The 16,746-nt window shown below is 34.6% G+C and overlaps 3 protein-coding genes across 3 annotated transcripts; 1 reads left to right on the top strand and 2 right to left on the bottom strand.

Annotated features, from left to right (window-relative positions):
* Positions 1–3,864: 3,864 nt before the first annotated feature.
* On the bottom strand, positions 3,865–4,209 carry LOC138898652 (uncharacterized). Its single transcript, XM_070184733.1, has one exon. It carries the CDS (start codon positions 4,207–4,209, stop codon positions 3,865–3,867), a length of 345 nt encoding a protein of 114 aa, XP_070040834.1.
* Positions 4,210–6,684: 2,475 nt separating this feature from the next.
* Positions 6,685–7,949, top strand: LOC104098252 (uncharacterized). Its single transcript, XM_009604929.4, has one exon. The coding sequence runs from the start codon at positions 6,928–6,930 to the stop codon at positions 7,645–7,647; it is 720 nt and encodes a 239-aa protein (XP_009603224.1). The 5' UTR covers positions 6,685–6,927; the 3' UTR covers positions 7,648–7,949.
* Positions 7,950–8,065: 116 nt separating this feature from the next.
* Positions 8,066–15,173, bottom strand: LOC104098253 (probable LRR receptor-like serine/threonine-protein kinase At1g67720). The gene is made up of 9 exons (XM_009604931.4): positions 14,951–15,173; positions 14,159–14,705; positions 11,611–12,065; positions 11,141–11,276; positions 10,931–11,002; positions 10,782–10,850; positions 10,418–10,489; positions 8,611–8,682; positions 8,066–8,514 (listed from the first exon to the last, which is right to left on the bottom strand). Exons 1-9 carry the CDS (start codon positions 15,027–15,029, stop codon positions 8,472–8,474), a joined length of 1,545 nt encoding a protein of 514 aa, XP_009603226.1. The 5' UTR covers positions 15,030–15,173; the 3' UTR covers positions 8,066–8,471.
* Between the last annotated feature and the right edge of the window lie 1,573 nt (positions 15,174–16,746).

Here is a 16,746-nt window from a genome sequence, read left to right as displayed (position 1 = left end):
TCAAACTTCTCTCAGATATGATCTTTTGTGCGGGTACCCACACTTAGTTCCAACTACCTGCTCGCTTTTGAACACGCCTACTGACTTGATTCTATGTTGCTACTCCTATAAAATATAAAAATAACACTACAAAAATAACATAATAAGAAATTAAAAAAAATAGTACAGCTGGGTTGCCTCCCAACAAGCGCCTTATTTATAGTCGTGGACCGACTTACACCAACTTCACTACTTTTTCTTCCACCTTGAAGATATAAATTGTATCCCCAAATTTGAGTCAATCTTACGATTATGGTTCCGGGGTGGTGCTATGAATACAAAAGAATCAAGAAAATAATGCTGCATTTTGCACTTCGTGGCCTTTAAGTGAGGAGAGTCGTTTTGTCTTCTTGACCTAGCGAATTTCAGAGTATATGCACTTTGTTCTTCATCCCTTGACTCCTCCATAGGATCGGAAGGATCGATTCCCATGTCATCATCCCAACACAATGTTGAAAAGTGGTTAGAATGAGGTCCAATACGCTCCAACTCTAAAATCGATTCACTTTTGATATCCTCACTTTTGCACACTTCCTCAACCTTGGCATCATCAATAATTATTTGGTGGAACGGTTGGAACTCCTCTTTGTGCTCCACAAGCTGGATAGTATCCATAACAATTGGTTGTTGGGCATCCGATGCCTCAATTATTTTATTCAATTGAGCATGCATGTCATGGATATCTGAGCCAAATTGGTCTATCTCTTGCTTGAGCCTAGTTCTTCCTTCTATCAGTTGTTTTGCCGTGTTTGAAAGACCATTACGGAGAAACTCATGAAATTTCACAAGTTGAGCTTGTTCCTCTAGCCAAGATTGGCTCACTATATTTGCTTCTTCAAAGTTATCTTCTTGTGGGAACTCGCTCTTTGCAGCTAATTCCTCCACATTGGCTTTCATTCTCGTGATTTCTGCACTAATTCTCTTTATAGCTTCTTGATTTTTATCTTGTTGCTTGGCTACTTGCCTCATCATGTTCATAATACGGGCAACATGCTCCACATCCCCCACTTATTGCTCCTATCAAACTCGCAAATATTATTAGAAACATCATAATAAGAGCTCGGAGAAGGATAATAAGAATTAGAAAAACTATCCCAATGTCCACCTTGACTACCACATACATTACAAATATTCCACGCAAAAGATTGAGATGATGCATCCAACTCGTTCCCGAAAATATTTTCACAATTTTGCCATAAGTGTGGTCGTCCACGGTATGGACAGGGATCACCAAAATAAGAATAACCAATATTCAACCAAATTTTATTAACAAATACCATCTAACACAAGTATAAACATACTAAATTATATTAAAACTAGAAAATCCAAAAATAAAAATTAAAACATGACTTGATAGGTAGTAAAAGCTTGGTCTAGTGAAACAATTAATTTCGATGTCCCCGGCAACAGTGCCAAAAACTTGTTGCCCAAAATCGCACACGCAAGTATACGCGGTCAATCTAGTAATAAAGAGTGAGTAGAGTATCGTTCTCACGAAAACTTGTGATTAATTATCAACTAAATCAAGTGAATTCTAATTTATCGAGTCAAAAATAATTTCAAGGTGGTTTTTGTTTGATTAATTCTACTAATTATAATTGCAAGTAAAAGAAAAACTAATGAACTATCACACTCAACACGAATGATTTTAATTCAATGAGAAATAATATTCGAGGGTCATGGTTATGTAACAAGCCTATTGAATTCTTCAATCAACTCGGCTTATTAATTTATCTGGGTTATTAATCTGCAAGGATAATAATACTCGTAGAAATTTGACAATTTCTAATCGCCTATTCAATTTATTCTAAACCCTATATTTCTAGGAGATTAAAGATAAAAAGAACGCACTAACAATCTCTTGCACAATTGGCTAAGCACGGCAAATATGTATATTTCTACTCGTATTCGCAAATCAAATCCCCAATGACTAGGTTCAAGATCACGCTTTATTCAATCCTATTGCAATCAAGAATTACCTCTTTCAAGTTCAACTCAAGATTCATATATAATATTTCATTGCTAGCTAGACAGTAAAATAATTAAACTCAGAATATGAATAAATAACCAAATATGATAAATTAACTCGTCAAATCAAAATTTGAATATCAACATTCATGTAAAACCATAACCCAGAATGAATGAGTTTAGCCACGCATAGTCATGGTAGCAATCTCAAATAATTCTCAAGAATACATACAAATCAATAAAAGAAGGGAAAAGTAAAAACTCAAGACGAATTTCGTGGTTTCCAAACTATGTGATGGCTTTTCTACACTTCCCCATGTGTTAGATGTCCTAAAAGAGGCGTTTTTGGCTTATATATTGCGTACACAGGTCGTGGGCCAAAGTTTTCCTTTTTCTAATCCGACTCAGCTTCAGGGATTGATGCTTGGGTGGATGCTTCGCGTCTGCCTCAGCTTCAACTTCTCAGCATCGCATGTTGTTCGCATCCACCCTCTGTTGTGCCCAGGTGCAGATGCCTTAGCCCGACTTCACTGCTAAGGGTGCACCAAATATAATATTTTCTAGTTTGGATGCGACATATCCACCCTCTTCTCCTATAGCTGGAGCACCTTTTCTTCATATTTTTTCACTCCAAACACCCTAAAATCATCACATACAACTCAATTAGTCATAAAACCAATAAATAACACATGTTGGAAATTTTTAACACCAAATAGTACCAAAAAGTGATTAAAAGATGGATAAAGTAATATTAAAACATATAGAAATATACCCAATATCAGTTCACATCTGTTTTTCATTTCTTACGAAAATATTCACCACCGTTACTATTTAGAGAATTAAATAATCTTTACTACAATTTCTTACATATCTTCTAAGTTCTAAATATTATTAGTTGTAGGATTTTTGGATTTAAACTACTTTTTGTTAACTTTTCTGAACTTTCTTTCCGGTTGATAAGACACTATATTTACTTGAGAGAAACATTTTTATTGTACATGCACTGATGCTTTTTCTACTTTACTGTAGAAAATATAAAATCTGAACTTTTTATCTCCACTTAATTATATACTAGCCTCAAGTTAATCATGTTATGGATTTTAGAAAAATATTCAAATAGCAAGAAGGTTGAAAATAAGATTGAAAAAACTGTCTTTAAAATTTTATTAATCATAAGACTTTAAATAGCCAAATAAATAAAGTAGTAGACTGCTCCTACAATTAAATTACTAAACTCTTACTCTAATTAAAATTTTGAATCTTCTAGCAGACTCCTCCTAAAACTAAACAACTAATTATTCTAGAAAATAGTAGCAGTAACAGATGCAAAATTCAACACTCCTCCTTGCTTCTGTTGCTGCAGTCTAAAGAAGGTCATCCTCAATTCATTCTTCTGCTATTAGTGCTTGTGCATGAGCATCTTTGAACTTGCACACTTTTGTAACATGACCTTTTTGTTTGCAATTTCCACATAATGCATCAGGTCTCCACCAACAGAATTTTTCTAAGTGTGTTTTCTTTTTGCAATATTTACAATAAGGATAATCAACTTTTTTTTTTTTGGTGTTTCACATAAAAAATATTCTCAGTAACTTTGTTTTGTCTGAAGGCCCTTCTTTGCTCTTGTGCTTGAAGAGCACTTATTAATTCTGCAACAGAGATGATAGAGAGATCTTTAGACTCTTCCAGAGAGGAAATTTTGGATTCAAATCTCTCAGGAATTGTCACAAGAATTTTTTCAACTATCTTGTCATCTTTGAAATCCTCGCCAAGTAACCTGATTTTATTGACAATTAAAGAAATTAGCGATGGTTTTATCATCTTGCATTCTAAGAGATTCAAAATCTCTTTTCAAATTTAAAATCTAATTTTGTCTGCCTTGTTCACTTCCTTGATACTCCTGTTTGAGTATTTTCCAAGCCTTTTTTCTGTCTCACATGCAATGATTTTAGAGAAGATTGAATCTGCAACTGAATTTTGAATTATAGTTTTGGCTTTGTATTTTTTTGTTTTCTCATCTGAATGAGCTTTGATTTGGGCAAGGGTAGGATTTGCAGGAAGTGGTTGTATAAGTTTGTCTTCCATTACAACTTCCCATAGATCATAAGCTTCAGGATAAGATTTCATGTTCACTGACCAAATCTGATAGTTTTCACCAGTAAAAATTTGTGGATTATTCAAAGAGAGACCGTTGCTTGCCATTATTACAAATTTGGTTAAAAATCGGTATGGGTAAAAATGCGTATGGTTTAAAAGTGGTTGAAATTAGTTATTTTTCTGCGAATTCAGAGATCCATCAAGATCAATGGAAGCTCTGATACCACTGTTATGGATTTTAGAAAAATATGCAAGCAACAAGGTTGAAAATATGATTAAAAAAACTGTCTCTAAAATTTTATTAATCATAGGGATTTAAATAGCCAAATAAATAAAGTAATAGACTCCTCCTACAATTAAATTACTAAACTCTTACTATAATTAAAATTCTGAATTTTCTAGCGGACTCCTCCTAAAACTAAACAACTAATTATTCTAAAAAACAGTAGCAGTAACATATGCAAAATCCAACAAATCATTCAACTTCTCCTTTAGTACATATTCCCAATAAAATAGATTATAATAAATGACAATATCCAATAAAATAGTTTAACAATAAAATGATATTGATTTATATTTTATTAATCATATAAATCTACAATTTTTCAAAATAGAAAATAATTTGAAAGACAGATCATTTCATAGTTATCAAAATTGCATCAGGATTATTTTACTTATTCTATTTAATTAGATGCTTAATAAGTAACATACATGTGCATATTGACCAAGATAACATAAAATAAGAAAAACTTAAGTATCATTTGTACCATCTCTCAAGATCATCAATTTTTATATTAATTTATCATATGAGCCGTTGTTAAACTCCACCAGTATTTTCTTAATCACAATTAATAAAAGCCACTGATTGTGCAAAGGTACTCTGTCTTTAGAAAAAGGAAAAAACTAGTAAAACTTGTCATAACACCTATGTATATATGTAATAAAGAAAATGATTCACCACCCAATGTTTATAGCTGTCATAATTAGATAAGATTATTACAAAGTTTCCAAATCTTCGCGTAAGCTTTCCAAGAATAGGACATGATATGTACCACATTGTAACCTTTGTCAAAGGACAAAATTACCCTTTGAATGTGAAGAAATTACCAAGTAACCAGCAAACAAACAAGGTCCTTCAAAGGGCAGTCCTGTCAAAAAGAAAGATTATTTTGTGTATTCTACTTGATTTAATTGGGAAGTGCAGAGTCTCACATGGCTTAGAAGTTAGTCTCATGTGAGTGTGACCACATCCTCCCATGTTATTATGAACTCTCTGTTAGGTTATATGAAGGGTCAAACTGCTAAAGCACCCTCTCCCTTTGACTAATTGATACTCCTGATTTTCATTTTATTTTTATTCCATTGATTTTATGCTACAAAATATAGGTGGATCTATGATATAGATTAGTGAAACTGAAATCGGAATGGATATGATTAGTTACTATAAGTTTTGTTAAATTTATACGCATACATGCATGTATGGTCTAAGTCGAAACAAGTGCAGTTGCACCTACCGTCAAGCTAGATCTGCCCATGCACTATGCTAATAAAACGATCTTCTCTTACTAGTTACGATTTGAGTAAAAGAAAATGACTCAATAACTTTTTTTTTAGTATTTTGTCAATTTTTGGGGTCATATAACTAAAAAAATCATTTGTAATGAACCGTAAAATCGAACTCCCCTGTGCTAAGATGAGGGCTATATTCAAGAGAAGTTTCCCATTGTTTCACTAATAAAAACAGCTCTGCTCTACTTTGTCATTTTAACTAAACTAGTCTAAGGTTCTTGAATGATGGGCATTTTGACATCTGGGAAATTGACATCCAAATTCACCAGACCAACTATTTTGCTCAAATTAGTCCATATTTTACTATGTTCATTCTATTGTTCTACTGATGAATAAGCAAGTTGTGACTTGACTCGACCACCTTCCTGGAAAATTTCTAGGTTATATGTGTCTTCTTGTGCAACTCTTCTTTGCTGTTACCTTTCATGCTGGCTGCTAGTGTAGTCTAGGATTCACCCTATACCCTTTTTTGTTTTTTTTTTGTTTGTTTATAACGGTGGTGTATCACGACAGATGAGAAGAAATTCTCTAGTACTTTTGCTCTCTATCGTACCGATATGTATATCGAGTTACTCTGTGTATCAAGACTTAGACAGATGAGAAGAAATTTCTTAATGTAAGATAGTCGCTAATACACTGGCCATCCTCTACTAGATAAGTTTGATCTAAGATAGTTGTAGATGTTTACCAACAAGCTCAAAGTGTAAACAACTTTACTAATATAACAGGGCAGAAAGAGTCCAAAATCAAAAAGAACCATAAATAATACATTAGCAGTGGGGCAAGAAAAACAAGTTGGAGAAGTAGAAACTTCTCTTCTCCTAGGAGTTGAAAAACAAAAATAAGAAATATGAAAGTCTAATCGACTCAACATACAATTAAGTTGGGAGGCTGGAGGTAGCTACTATCACTTTATTGTCCTATATACTACTGATTATTTGAATTCATTAAAAGATAGTAAGATTCCATGGTAGAAAAGCTTTTGTCTTTAGTTCTAAAGGTGTCCATGTGCTGTTCCCATATTCTAATACATAACCTTACTTCATTTGTTTCTACTTCTCCAGACCACTTGGTTTAAATATTTACACCGTCCATTAACATTTACTACTAGCAAATAACAAATACAACAGCACACAAATGTCATTACTTCTAAATTTCCTCCCCTTATAAAGCATACAAACTTAGGTTCTTACCTTTATCCAACTACTTTTCCTCAAGTCTCTATCTCCCCTTTAGTTTCTTGGTAAAACTAACATGGTTTCCTTAGAAGTTGCCTCTAGAGCCGATGAGCCAATTTCTAGTCCCCGAATTTCCTTCTCTTCAGAATTTCTTGATGAGAAAAACTTCATATCCATTACTCCAAATGCACAAGCAGAGAGAGAGCGAAAAGATCAGCAAGAGAGAGCGCGGAGTGCAGCAGATTTTGAGTTCCTTTCGAGCAAGTTAACCAGCGAAAAGATGATCACAGCGGACGAGCTGTTCTTCGAGGGTAAGTTACGTCCTTATTGGCAAATGCATTATGCTGAAAAGCTAAACAAGATTAGTTTAAAAACTGAACATGCTGAGGAAGAAATATCGAAAGAAGCTGAGGTGAAGAGTAAGGAAGAAAGTAGGCCAATAAATTGGTTCATTGATGAGGATCCATCACCTAGGCCACCAAAATGCACCGTTTTATGGAAAGAGTTATTGAGATTGAAGCAAAAGAGAGCTTCTTCATTATCACCTTCTTCTTCTACTTCTTCCTCTTCTTCTTCGAGCTCTATTGCTGATATTTCTGTAGCAGAACATGAAAAAAGCAAAGGTCAAGGAATCAAAGAGAAGCATGTGAAGAGAATTAAGAAAGGATTGGAGAGAAGTAGATCAGCAACTTTAAGAGTTAGACCTGTGATTCATATGCCACTTTGCACTCAGGGGAAAAACACAGCACTGCCACCTCTGTTTTCCCTTAAGAAAGGAAGAGCACTAGAGAGGTGAAAACAACTTGCCATTGTTGTTCATTGTGTAGAGATGTTCTTTAATTGTTTTCCTTTAATATTTTTTTTTTGTTTTTTCAATTCGTTTTGGTTTCGATGCTTCTTTTCATTTCTTTCATCGCCTGCGTTTTAGATTACATGTTTCGTCGTAGGATCTGATGAATTGCCATGTTGATGTGTTCATTTCTTGTAATGTATGAGAAACTAATTCCATCTAGTTTCAAGAGTTACTGTAATCTGACATGTCTAGCTTTCATTTTCATGCTAAGAAATAGTGAACCAACTAGGCATATGCCTCTTGAATTTCTTTTGGAGTTGTGGATGTTTACTTTCTACATTTTGTATTTAGGCACATTTCTCCATTAAATGTTTCATTGTAGAGGGAAAGGAACTAAGTACTAATTCACTTTACAATCAACTGAAAAACAATCATATTGCATCACTTTCATAATAAATAGTAAGAGTTACAAACATGTTTATACAATTGTGTTTCAGTACATATGAATCAAAGACAAACTTTTTGAGTTACAGAGAAAAAAATACAAAAGAATGACTGAAAACCTCAAAAAGACTGTACATACAGCTATGGACACAAAATAATTACAGCAAAATTCCATTTTACTAAACTATTTGGCTAGGCAAAGTGCTGTCAACCAATTTGAATAATTGGTCTTGGTGCGTGTATTCCGGAGTTCCAATAAATGAACTTTCAAGATATTTCTTTTTTTCCAAAGCTTCAAGATTGCAAAAGAGGTTCTGAAATCTAATGCCGAAAACTGAATATTTTATACTTGTCAATGTCCAAAAGAGCAAGGACAACCTCCTTCATTTAGGGGGTTGTGACAACAATGGATTCCCAGGGGTGGTCCTACAAATAAAGCAACCGAACAATTTTATTAATACTGAACAAAAGTAAAAGGCAAAAGCAATGAAAACAATATTGCAAATTGCAATGCATGAGTACCTGAGGTTCAGCTTTGGATTTCCAAGAAGGCTGCTTGGCACATTGCCAGTTAAATTATTGTTATGCAAGAAGCTGCAGCAAATAATACTGTTATTTATACAAACTCAACATAAACAGTGTTAGTCTGAGCATAAAATAAGATGAGTATATATAACATCAAGCAAGTTCCTCCATTTTTTCCTTTTGCAGGACATCAACTTACACAATATAACATCATTTGCATCTCTTGACAAAATGATATTTCATGAAATTTCTTTTGCCCTAAAAAATAATGTAGGATGGAAATTAAAGGGAAATATTGTGTGAAATAACGCCAATAACAGATAAAACTTTTTTTTTCTTAATTCCTCTGTGATGAACTATAAATGATGCTTTAGGATCAACATGAACGTGCATGATTTCCAGGTGTACACTAATATTCAACTGACCTGACAATATGTATAATATTTCGGGAAAAAAGAAGAAGATATATTTTAGAAACACATGCAAACCAATCCATCTATCTTTTATTTCTTTTTAAATTTGCATTTGGTATCACAATAATTATCTCTATTGTGGTCGCTTAGAAAGGGAAAAAAAAGAACAGAATTAGTATGTACCTTATGAAATGATATTCTAGAAGCAAAGTTATATATCGAAAGCAGTCAAAGATGCTCAAGATAACGACTTAGAACAACAAATTTTCAAATGTTATTAGCTTTTGTGAGCTCTGATCAAATGAATACGTTGTAGTGGAATCTCTATAAAATGGGCGTTATCTCGTGGGCTGTAATGGTGATTTTGCCTGATAGAGATCCAGTTGGTAAGTGACCAAGAAATATTTGAGCTATGTACAACTGTGGTAATCTTAGCGCTTTGCTATCTTTGTTTGAGAAATATTATTCACCCTAAACGACTTCACCACTTGCATCCCGAAACTAGAACTATCATCAGTTAAGCTCTGTGATCCTATTTCTCATGTACCTCATAAATTTTGCAGTAGTCCAAATATTAGAACTAGGGAGCAGACGAATACAGTAAAGGTCAATAAGCATGTTTCTCATGTACTTCATGAGTTTGGATAGTGGTCCAATATTGGTAATAGGATTCTGAACGGCTGTATATTAGTCTCCCAAATTCTCAAACCCTGAAACACAAGGGCAAAAATTTCTAGTGGATCCGATTATGTGTCTAGGATTTCCTACTCCTTTCTCAGAGTTTCGACATATTTTCAAGCAATTCCTTTTTGCTTGTTATTCCTTTGAGTTCTCTCCTTTTCCAACTTGAGCAATTGATCTATAAAATTATAGTATGTGCAAGTGGAAAGCTCATCTCACACATGAGATCGATGAAAATCTCAATTTGACAGTTGGACTCTCACATTAAAGAGATCTATGGCTGCTCTACCATCCATAAATTCAAGTATCTGACACAAATTTTCCTAATACCTGCTCCAACCTTCTTGAAAATGCTCTTTGTACCAAGAGAAAACCACTTAACAGACACTATTATAGGTACTTAATTAAGAGTTTAGCTGCAAAGCCACATCTACCAGTCTGTAGGTCCAGCAATCCTAATTCCCTCGCTTAGCATATGTCAAATGGTACTGTGTCGCCCCACCACCCACTTCCCCCGGCTGAGAGAATATGTAGCAAATCTTATGAGAGGTGGTTATAGAAACTATACTTATACTAGCACCATAGGGCTACTATACTTGAGAAAAACTTTAGTGCTGCATATCACTAATTGATCTCTGTGCAAACACAGAGAGGTCAAAATCCACAACGTATTATATTCATTTTGTTTAATTATGTAAAGCCAAACTTACATTTCATTAAGGCTCTTAACGTTCCCAAGAGATGGCGGAATTTCCCCACTAAGCTGATTGTCTTCCAAATGCCTGAAACAAAAGACAAGAGTAAAGAGTATTAGGAATAGATAGATTTATAGTTAGGCAAGGTTGAAGTAGCTTGCATGCTTTTTGGCGAAGCCAATTACCACGTCCACAAAGTTGAGAATCTACATTTAAGCAGAGTCTTGAAAGCCATGGTAAAACACAAAAGTCTAAGTGGTATCAAGAACTACAAGATCAAGAGTTTATTTTTTGATTTTTTCATAAAAGCTTGGGCTGTACTGAAAAATATGCATTATTGCACAGCAATTAGGAAGAAGAACTACAGAAACTAACTTACAAAATCTCAAGGTTACTCAATGAGCTCAGATCTGGGATAGATCCCGTTAAACTATTATTCCCAAGCCATCTGTGGTAAATAAGAGACTGTTAAGAAATTAAATTGCAGCTGTTGATCTATCAGCAGATAAGAACTTTATATTCACGTACAAGCCACTCAATGCTGTCAATCTGGAAATGCTAGGTGAAATTGAGCCCAAAAGACCCATGCTCGTAAGGTTTCTGCAGACGATAGAACAAAGAACACAAGTTAGTAGATATAGTCACATGGACAGCCATAATTTGGGTTGGTGTAAGGTGAACTACTCATTAGGGTGGTTGGGGGTTGAAGCTCATGGGGTAAGAGACATCTGAACTCACAAAGTAATTACACGAATTCGTGGTCCTCCAGCACATGTCACTCCAGTCCATGGGTATTGAGGGGGTAAACACGGATCACCATTCCAATCAGGGAGAGGATTCTTGAAACTCTCCTTCAATCTTTCCAGAGCTATCACTGCAGAAAACCAGTATAATAATTAATCTACAGAAAAAAGAAGTAAAAAGCAAATTGATCCAGGCTGAAAGGAGTTAGTCAATTTGATCATTATTTCACTCAAATGAAATTGTGAAGGTATCTTCACAAGCACACAGGTAAGCAGTGTAGATGTAAGGTGATTTGTTTGGCTGCATCATCTCCTGGACTTTTCTCTTCAGCTCAAAAGCATTAATAGCTATTTTCACCAAGGAGACTGGTCCAAAAGAGAGAACTTGGAGACTAACAAATCTTTGAAGACAGCTCATACTATCCACGCACTAGGTTTATATTCGATGCAAGGAAAGCAGATTACCGTCTCGAGTATGAGTTTTTCCACCGACGGGCAGCACTTCAAAAACCTCTCCTGCATTAATCAACGGGCCAATACTTGATCCAACCAGAGGAGTTAAAGTTATCTTCGTATTACCATTCAGAAGCCACTGATTTGCAAACACGACCATACCAGCTGGAGCAACACTAAGGTTGGGGTAAAACAATATGTCATTTATGCTTATGTTGAATGCTCTTCCTGAGAATGAATCTTGATCTTCAGCGAAATAAAGAGCTATGTAGTATGTTGCATTTGGGAGAGGTGCTGGAGGCCATAATAACTCCATAGGTTCAAGCTGACTGATTGTGAACCGTGTCTGAAATACTTTTGCAGGGGGGTGATTCCAGATACCAGAAACAGAAACACGACTGACACTTGCTGCAGGAGAATGTTGTCCATAGGGCTCCCAGTAACGATCAAATTCATCATCAGGATATCTGGCAGGTGAAAATGCTTGTAGTTGTGATAAGCATAACCAAAAGAAACATGTTTCTTTAAACATGATGGGATACTAATTCCTTTTACAACCAGTACAAACTAGCAAGTAAATAGACTCGAGTATATTTGTATTTAGCCACTTTATCAACTATATATGTTAGAGGGAACTTTTCTTGCTTTAGTTATACTTGTGTAGACATCAAAATTTCAACGGATCAACCTAAATCCTAAATTCAAGTACACGACTCTTGATATTCTAGGAGTCTATTAGGGTTGCTTGGAGGCTACTCTACCAAAACCCTAGCTTTGAGGCTACTCTACCTCAACCCTAGGTCGCTCCTATAAAAATAGTTACATATTCCCTTAAAGAATATCTCGAAAAGGGAGATCATCTCAGCAATGTCAAATATGTCTTGCTCAAAAGTTTTAGCAACATTCAAGATCCAAATGGAGTGTTGTTACATGCTTCTTGATCATCAAATACATCAAGAAGAAGCATATCATCATACGTTCGAGAAATACGCTGCTAAGGCCCTCGAATTACGGATAACAAATCAGAGGGAAGAATCAACGGATAAACAGAGATGTAACCTGCAATGTTTATCAATAAAATCTTTTTTTCTTTATAGTTGTTTGTGACTGCAATTTTATTTTTCTGCATAAAATTTATTGTAAACAAATTGGCACGCCCAGTGGGACCAGTTCTGCCCTTCATCTCTTCCTCCTGCAAATCGAAAACTACAAGTTTCAAAATTATCTGTTGCGATAATTGAGTGCTTCAAGTCTCGTCTTCAAGTTTCGGCAAGCCTACACCCCGACAAACCTTGAAGTACGGGGCATTTGTAGACATCAAAATTTTAACGGATCAGCCTAAATCCTAAATTCAAGATACTACAAGATGACTCTTGATATTCTAGGAGTCTATTAGGGTTGCTTGGAGGCTACTCTACCAAAACCTAGCTTGGAGGCTACTCTACCTCAACCCTAGGTCGCTCCTATAAAAAGGGTTATATATTCCCTTAAAGAATATCTTGAAAAGGGAGATCATCTCAGCAATGTCAAATATTTCTTGCTCAAAGTTTTAGCAACATTCAAGATCCAAATGGAGTATTGTTACATGCTTCTTGATCATCAAATACATCAAAAAGATTCATATCATCCTACGTTCGAGAAATACGCTGCTAAGGCCCTCGAATTACGGATAACAAATCAGAGGGAAGAATCAAGGTATAAACAGAGTTGTAACCTGCAATGTTTATCAATAAAATCCTTTTTTCTTTATAGTTGTTTGTGACTGCAGTTTTATTTTTCTGCATAAAATTTATTGCAAACAACTTGGAATCAATTTTCGGGAACGTGCCACGAAATTATCCCGACGAAGGCTGCTATCTGTAGAGCAATACCCATGCCTAGGCATTTTTCTATCTTCCTTGCAATAAATTTAGGACAGACGAGGAAGAGGATAGATTGCTTTGTAGTCTGAAGCCTGTTTCAAATGAACACTAAGAATGAAGATGTGAAGATTCAAAGGTTTCTATTCACATTGTGATCAAACAAAGCTAAGAATATGGATTTCTAAAAGAACCTTTTTGGCATCTATAATTTGGGTGAATAGGGGAATAGAATAACACTTGCTTCCGGATTTTTTCTAGGATTTTCTTAGTTGATTTCACACTTTCTTTCTCTTTTTCTGCATGATAAATTTTAGTTTCACAAGCCAACAGATGGATTCCTTGGGGAAAAAAGCCAAATTTATGGCACCTTAATATCTAAAAGAGTTATTCAGACTAATCAAACCAAAGTACAGCATATTTAAATGTTTCTATGTTGAAAATTGAAACTTAGAACTTCTAAAATCTTAAAGCTCAGAAGAAAGTTGATAGTCAGTAGCGATTGGAATACATACAATTTTAACTACTTAAAATGGGATTCAGTTCTACATAAATTGCAAGTACTTGAATTCTCGAAATTCAGGTATCATAATTGGAGCTTATTTGGCAAAGAACAGTCTTTTAGTCAAAGCTAACAACTTTATGTCCATATATGTCTTACGAAATAGCCACTAGTAATTAAGAAAAATGAACCAGGTTACCTGATAATTGATCCATTGTTCCCAAAACTGCTCCTTGCAATCAAACTCAAAGCATAAGTGGTAAAATCAGTAGAATTATACAAAGAATCAGACACTAAAACAAGCTCCAAAGCAGATATAAAGGGGTCCGAATCGGTCAAACTATTAGCAGCCAGACACACACTCATAGTCTTTCCTACAGCCATAAAAAACCCTTCATAATAAGAAGACATTCCATGCCAATAATCCTCAGTTGTATTCACTGGACTCCAAAATGTTCCATCCACAATTTGATCAAACACAGGAGGATTCAAATTCCCATTAACCCCACCATAGAAATAAGTTGTCCTAACCAAATATTTCCCTCCACGATAAACAGGAACCTGGTAGCAGAATTTCTTGAAAACATTGTTCTGTAAAGGGAATGTACGGACAGTTGACAGTGTGGAATCAAGAACTTGTACTGTAAGGTTCTTTGGTGTTCCTGCTGATATGAAACCAGTATCTGACACCCATTTTTGTTCATTAAATACAGAATCAACTGAAGCACCACAATCAATCAGAACACCTGAAGCCAACAAAAGAAACAAGAGAAGCTGAAATCTTGAAATAAAGTTGCAATTTTTGACAAAAATATCAAAAAATTTCAAATACAAATAATAACCAACTAAAGCACCACAATGAATCAGAAAAAAACACACAAAGACAATAAAAGTTGAAATCTTGAACTAAAGTTGAATTTTTGTTTTCAGATTTTGAAAGAAAAGATCAAATTTGTCAAAGGCAAATGATGAAATAGGTAAAAAGGTTTACCTCTAAGGGATTGAGAAAGACAAGGGAAGAAAAAAAGGGAGAGAAAGAAGAAAAGGAAAGAGGAAGAGAAGGAGGACATGGTTAACGATTATGGTTGAAGAAAGACAGAGTCATATTTTGAGACTAGAGAGAAAAGGTTAAGAGGGGTTGAGAATAGAGGTGGTGGAGTTGAATGAGTCGTTGAGTGAGTTAAGCAAGTAAAGAATAGAAACGGGGAGAAAGAGAGAGGTGAAGTTGGTGAAGAGGAAAGAATCAAAGTGGAATGCCATTTTCGGCCATTGTTTATTAGGTGAAGGGACGCGGGAAGAACCAGGTCAGCCTGCTTCACTTTGCTGCCATTTGCGGGTTAGGTAATCTCCTTTTCTTTTTTGGTTTTGTTTCTAAATTAAAAGAGAGTAAAAAAAATAGTTATGACGTGATTAAGTAACTAACTTATTTTGAGAATTATTTTTTAAAAATATTTTTGATAAAAAATAATTTGTGTTTGACTAATTAATTTGAAAAATATTTCTGAACACCAATTAGTATTTGATCAAATTTTTAAAAATTACTTTTAAATGTACTTTTCTCGAAAGTGCTTATCAAAAAAATATTTCTGGGAAGAATCTATTTTTTTTCACTTCTTCTTGAAAATACTTTTTTTCTTCTTCTAAAAACATGATCAAACATTTTAACTTTGAAAAAAAAAATACTTTTTCTGAGTTTGAAAAAGCTTATAAGATAGCAGTTGAATTTGAAGGATTAGAAAATACTCAAATCCTAGCACGACCTTTTAATTAGTACTATGATTGAATCTATTTACCAATCAATGAATGAACAAAAAATAATTTATTATCTCAAAAAACGTTAAACTCTACATTTTAAAAGTTAATTCTTCCTAGTCCAATTCTTGATTCGAGTTAATTGGACGCACGATGAGGCCACAAAAGCTTTTGTTTCCCCTTCTTTTTAATTCTTTTTTCCCATGTAACAAGTCAAGGCTTTGAAATTTAAAATAAAATAAAAAAAGAATTGTCAAGGAACCTAGACCACATCGCCCATCCGGTTGCCTATGCAACGTGTGATCTTTTGGTATGAGGAATTGTTGGTGTTTTGGCCTTTATGGAGGAAGAACACAACCATAATTGTCGTTTTCTCTGATGAATTTCATACTCGTAGCTAGAAACGAACAGTAAATACATGGGGAAATTGCAAATGTTGAGAAAATTAAAAGAAGGCAAGTGCTAAAGTTCGAATTTTGTAACTGGTTACTTGAATAGAGTTTCTGAATTGCTTCTTCGTTTGACTGAAGGAGATGCAAGAAAATCTCAATGATTATATATTAGATTGAGCATCAACAATTCAACGTTGTAACACAAATTCTACACATCGCTTTGAGATCGTGAACTTTAAAATCCTTACGACATATATATACTAGAAAATTTAAGGCAAAGTGGTCTCCTCGCCATTTAAACTTGTACCGAATCGTGAACCCGATAGACGAACTTAGGAATTTTCTAGTTTAGCACCTTTAAATTCTCAATTTAAAGAATAAGGATATTCATACAAAAACGACATGTCATATGCTTAACCTTTTAGAATTTGACATGTGTAATTTTTAGGTCTCACTTTTTTAATTCCTAATTTTCGGTTTATCAAACTTTTAACTTAGTTTTTTTATTTCTCTTCTCCTCCGCTACAACTAAGACCAGCAAAGAACTCATAAATTAGCAAAAAAGTTAATTTGGCTGGAGAATTTACTGGTAATGTCTCTGGCCAGCGATGAATAGTTCGCTCTCTGTGTTTGCCTACTCATT

Source organism: Nicotiana tomentosiformis, chromosome 9 (genome assembly GCF_000390325.3).
Source record: "Nicotiana tomentosiformis chromosome 9, ASM39032v3, whole genome shotgun sequence".
NCBI lineage: Eukaryota > Viridiplantae > Streptophyta > Magnoliopsida > Solanales > Solanaceae > Nicotiana > Nicotiana tomentosiformis.
This window is presented reverse-complemented; position numbering and strand designations above follow the sequence as displayed.

Bases quoted from the DNA above. Each gene is read 5' to 3' on its own strand.
- LOC138898652 (XM_070184733.1), bottom strand. From the start codon at position 4,209: ATGGCAAGCAACGGTCTCTCTTTGAATAATCCACAAATTTTTACTGGT.
- LOC104098252 (XM_009604929.4), top strand. From the start codon at position 6,928: ATGGTTTCCTTAGAAGTTGCCTCTAGAGCCGATGAGCCAATTTCTAGT.
- LOC104098253 (XM_009604931.4), bottom strand. From the start codon at position 15,029: ATGTCCTCCTTCTCTTCCTCTTTCCTTTTCTTCTTTCTCTCCCTTTTT. The intron at 11,003-11,140 runs GTGAGTTCAGAT...TATCGTCTGCAG, and splicing joins CGAATTCGTGTAATTACTTT to AAACCTTACGAGCATGGGTC. The intron at 10,851-10,930 runs GTACGTGAATAT...TATTTACCACAG, and splicing joins TTGACAGCATTGAGTGGCTT to ATGGCTTGGGAATAATAGTT.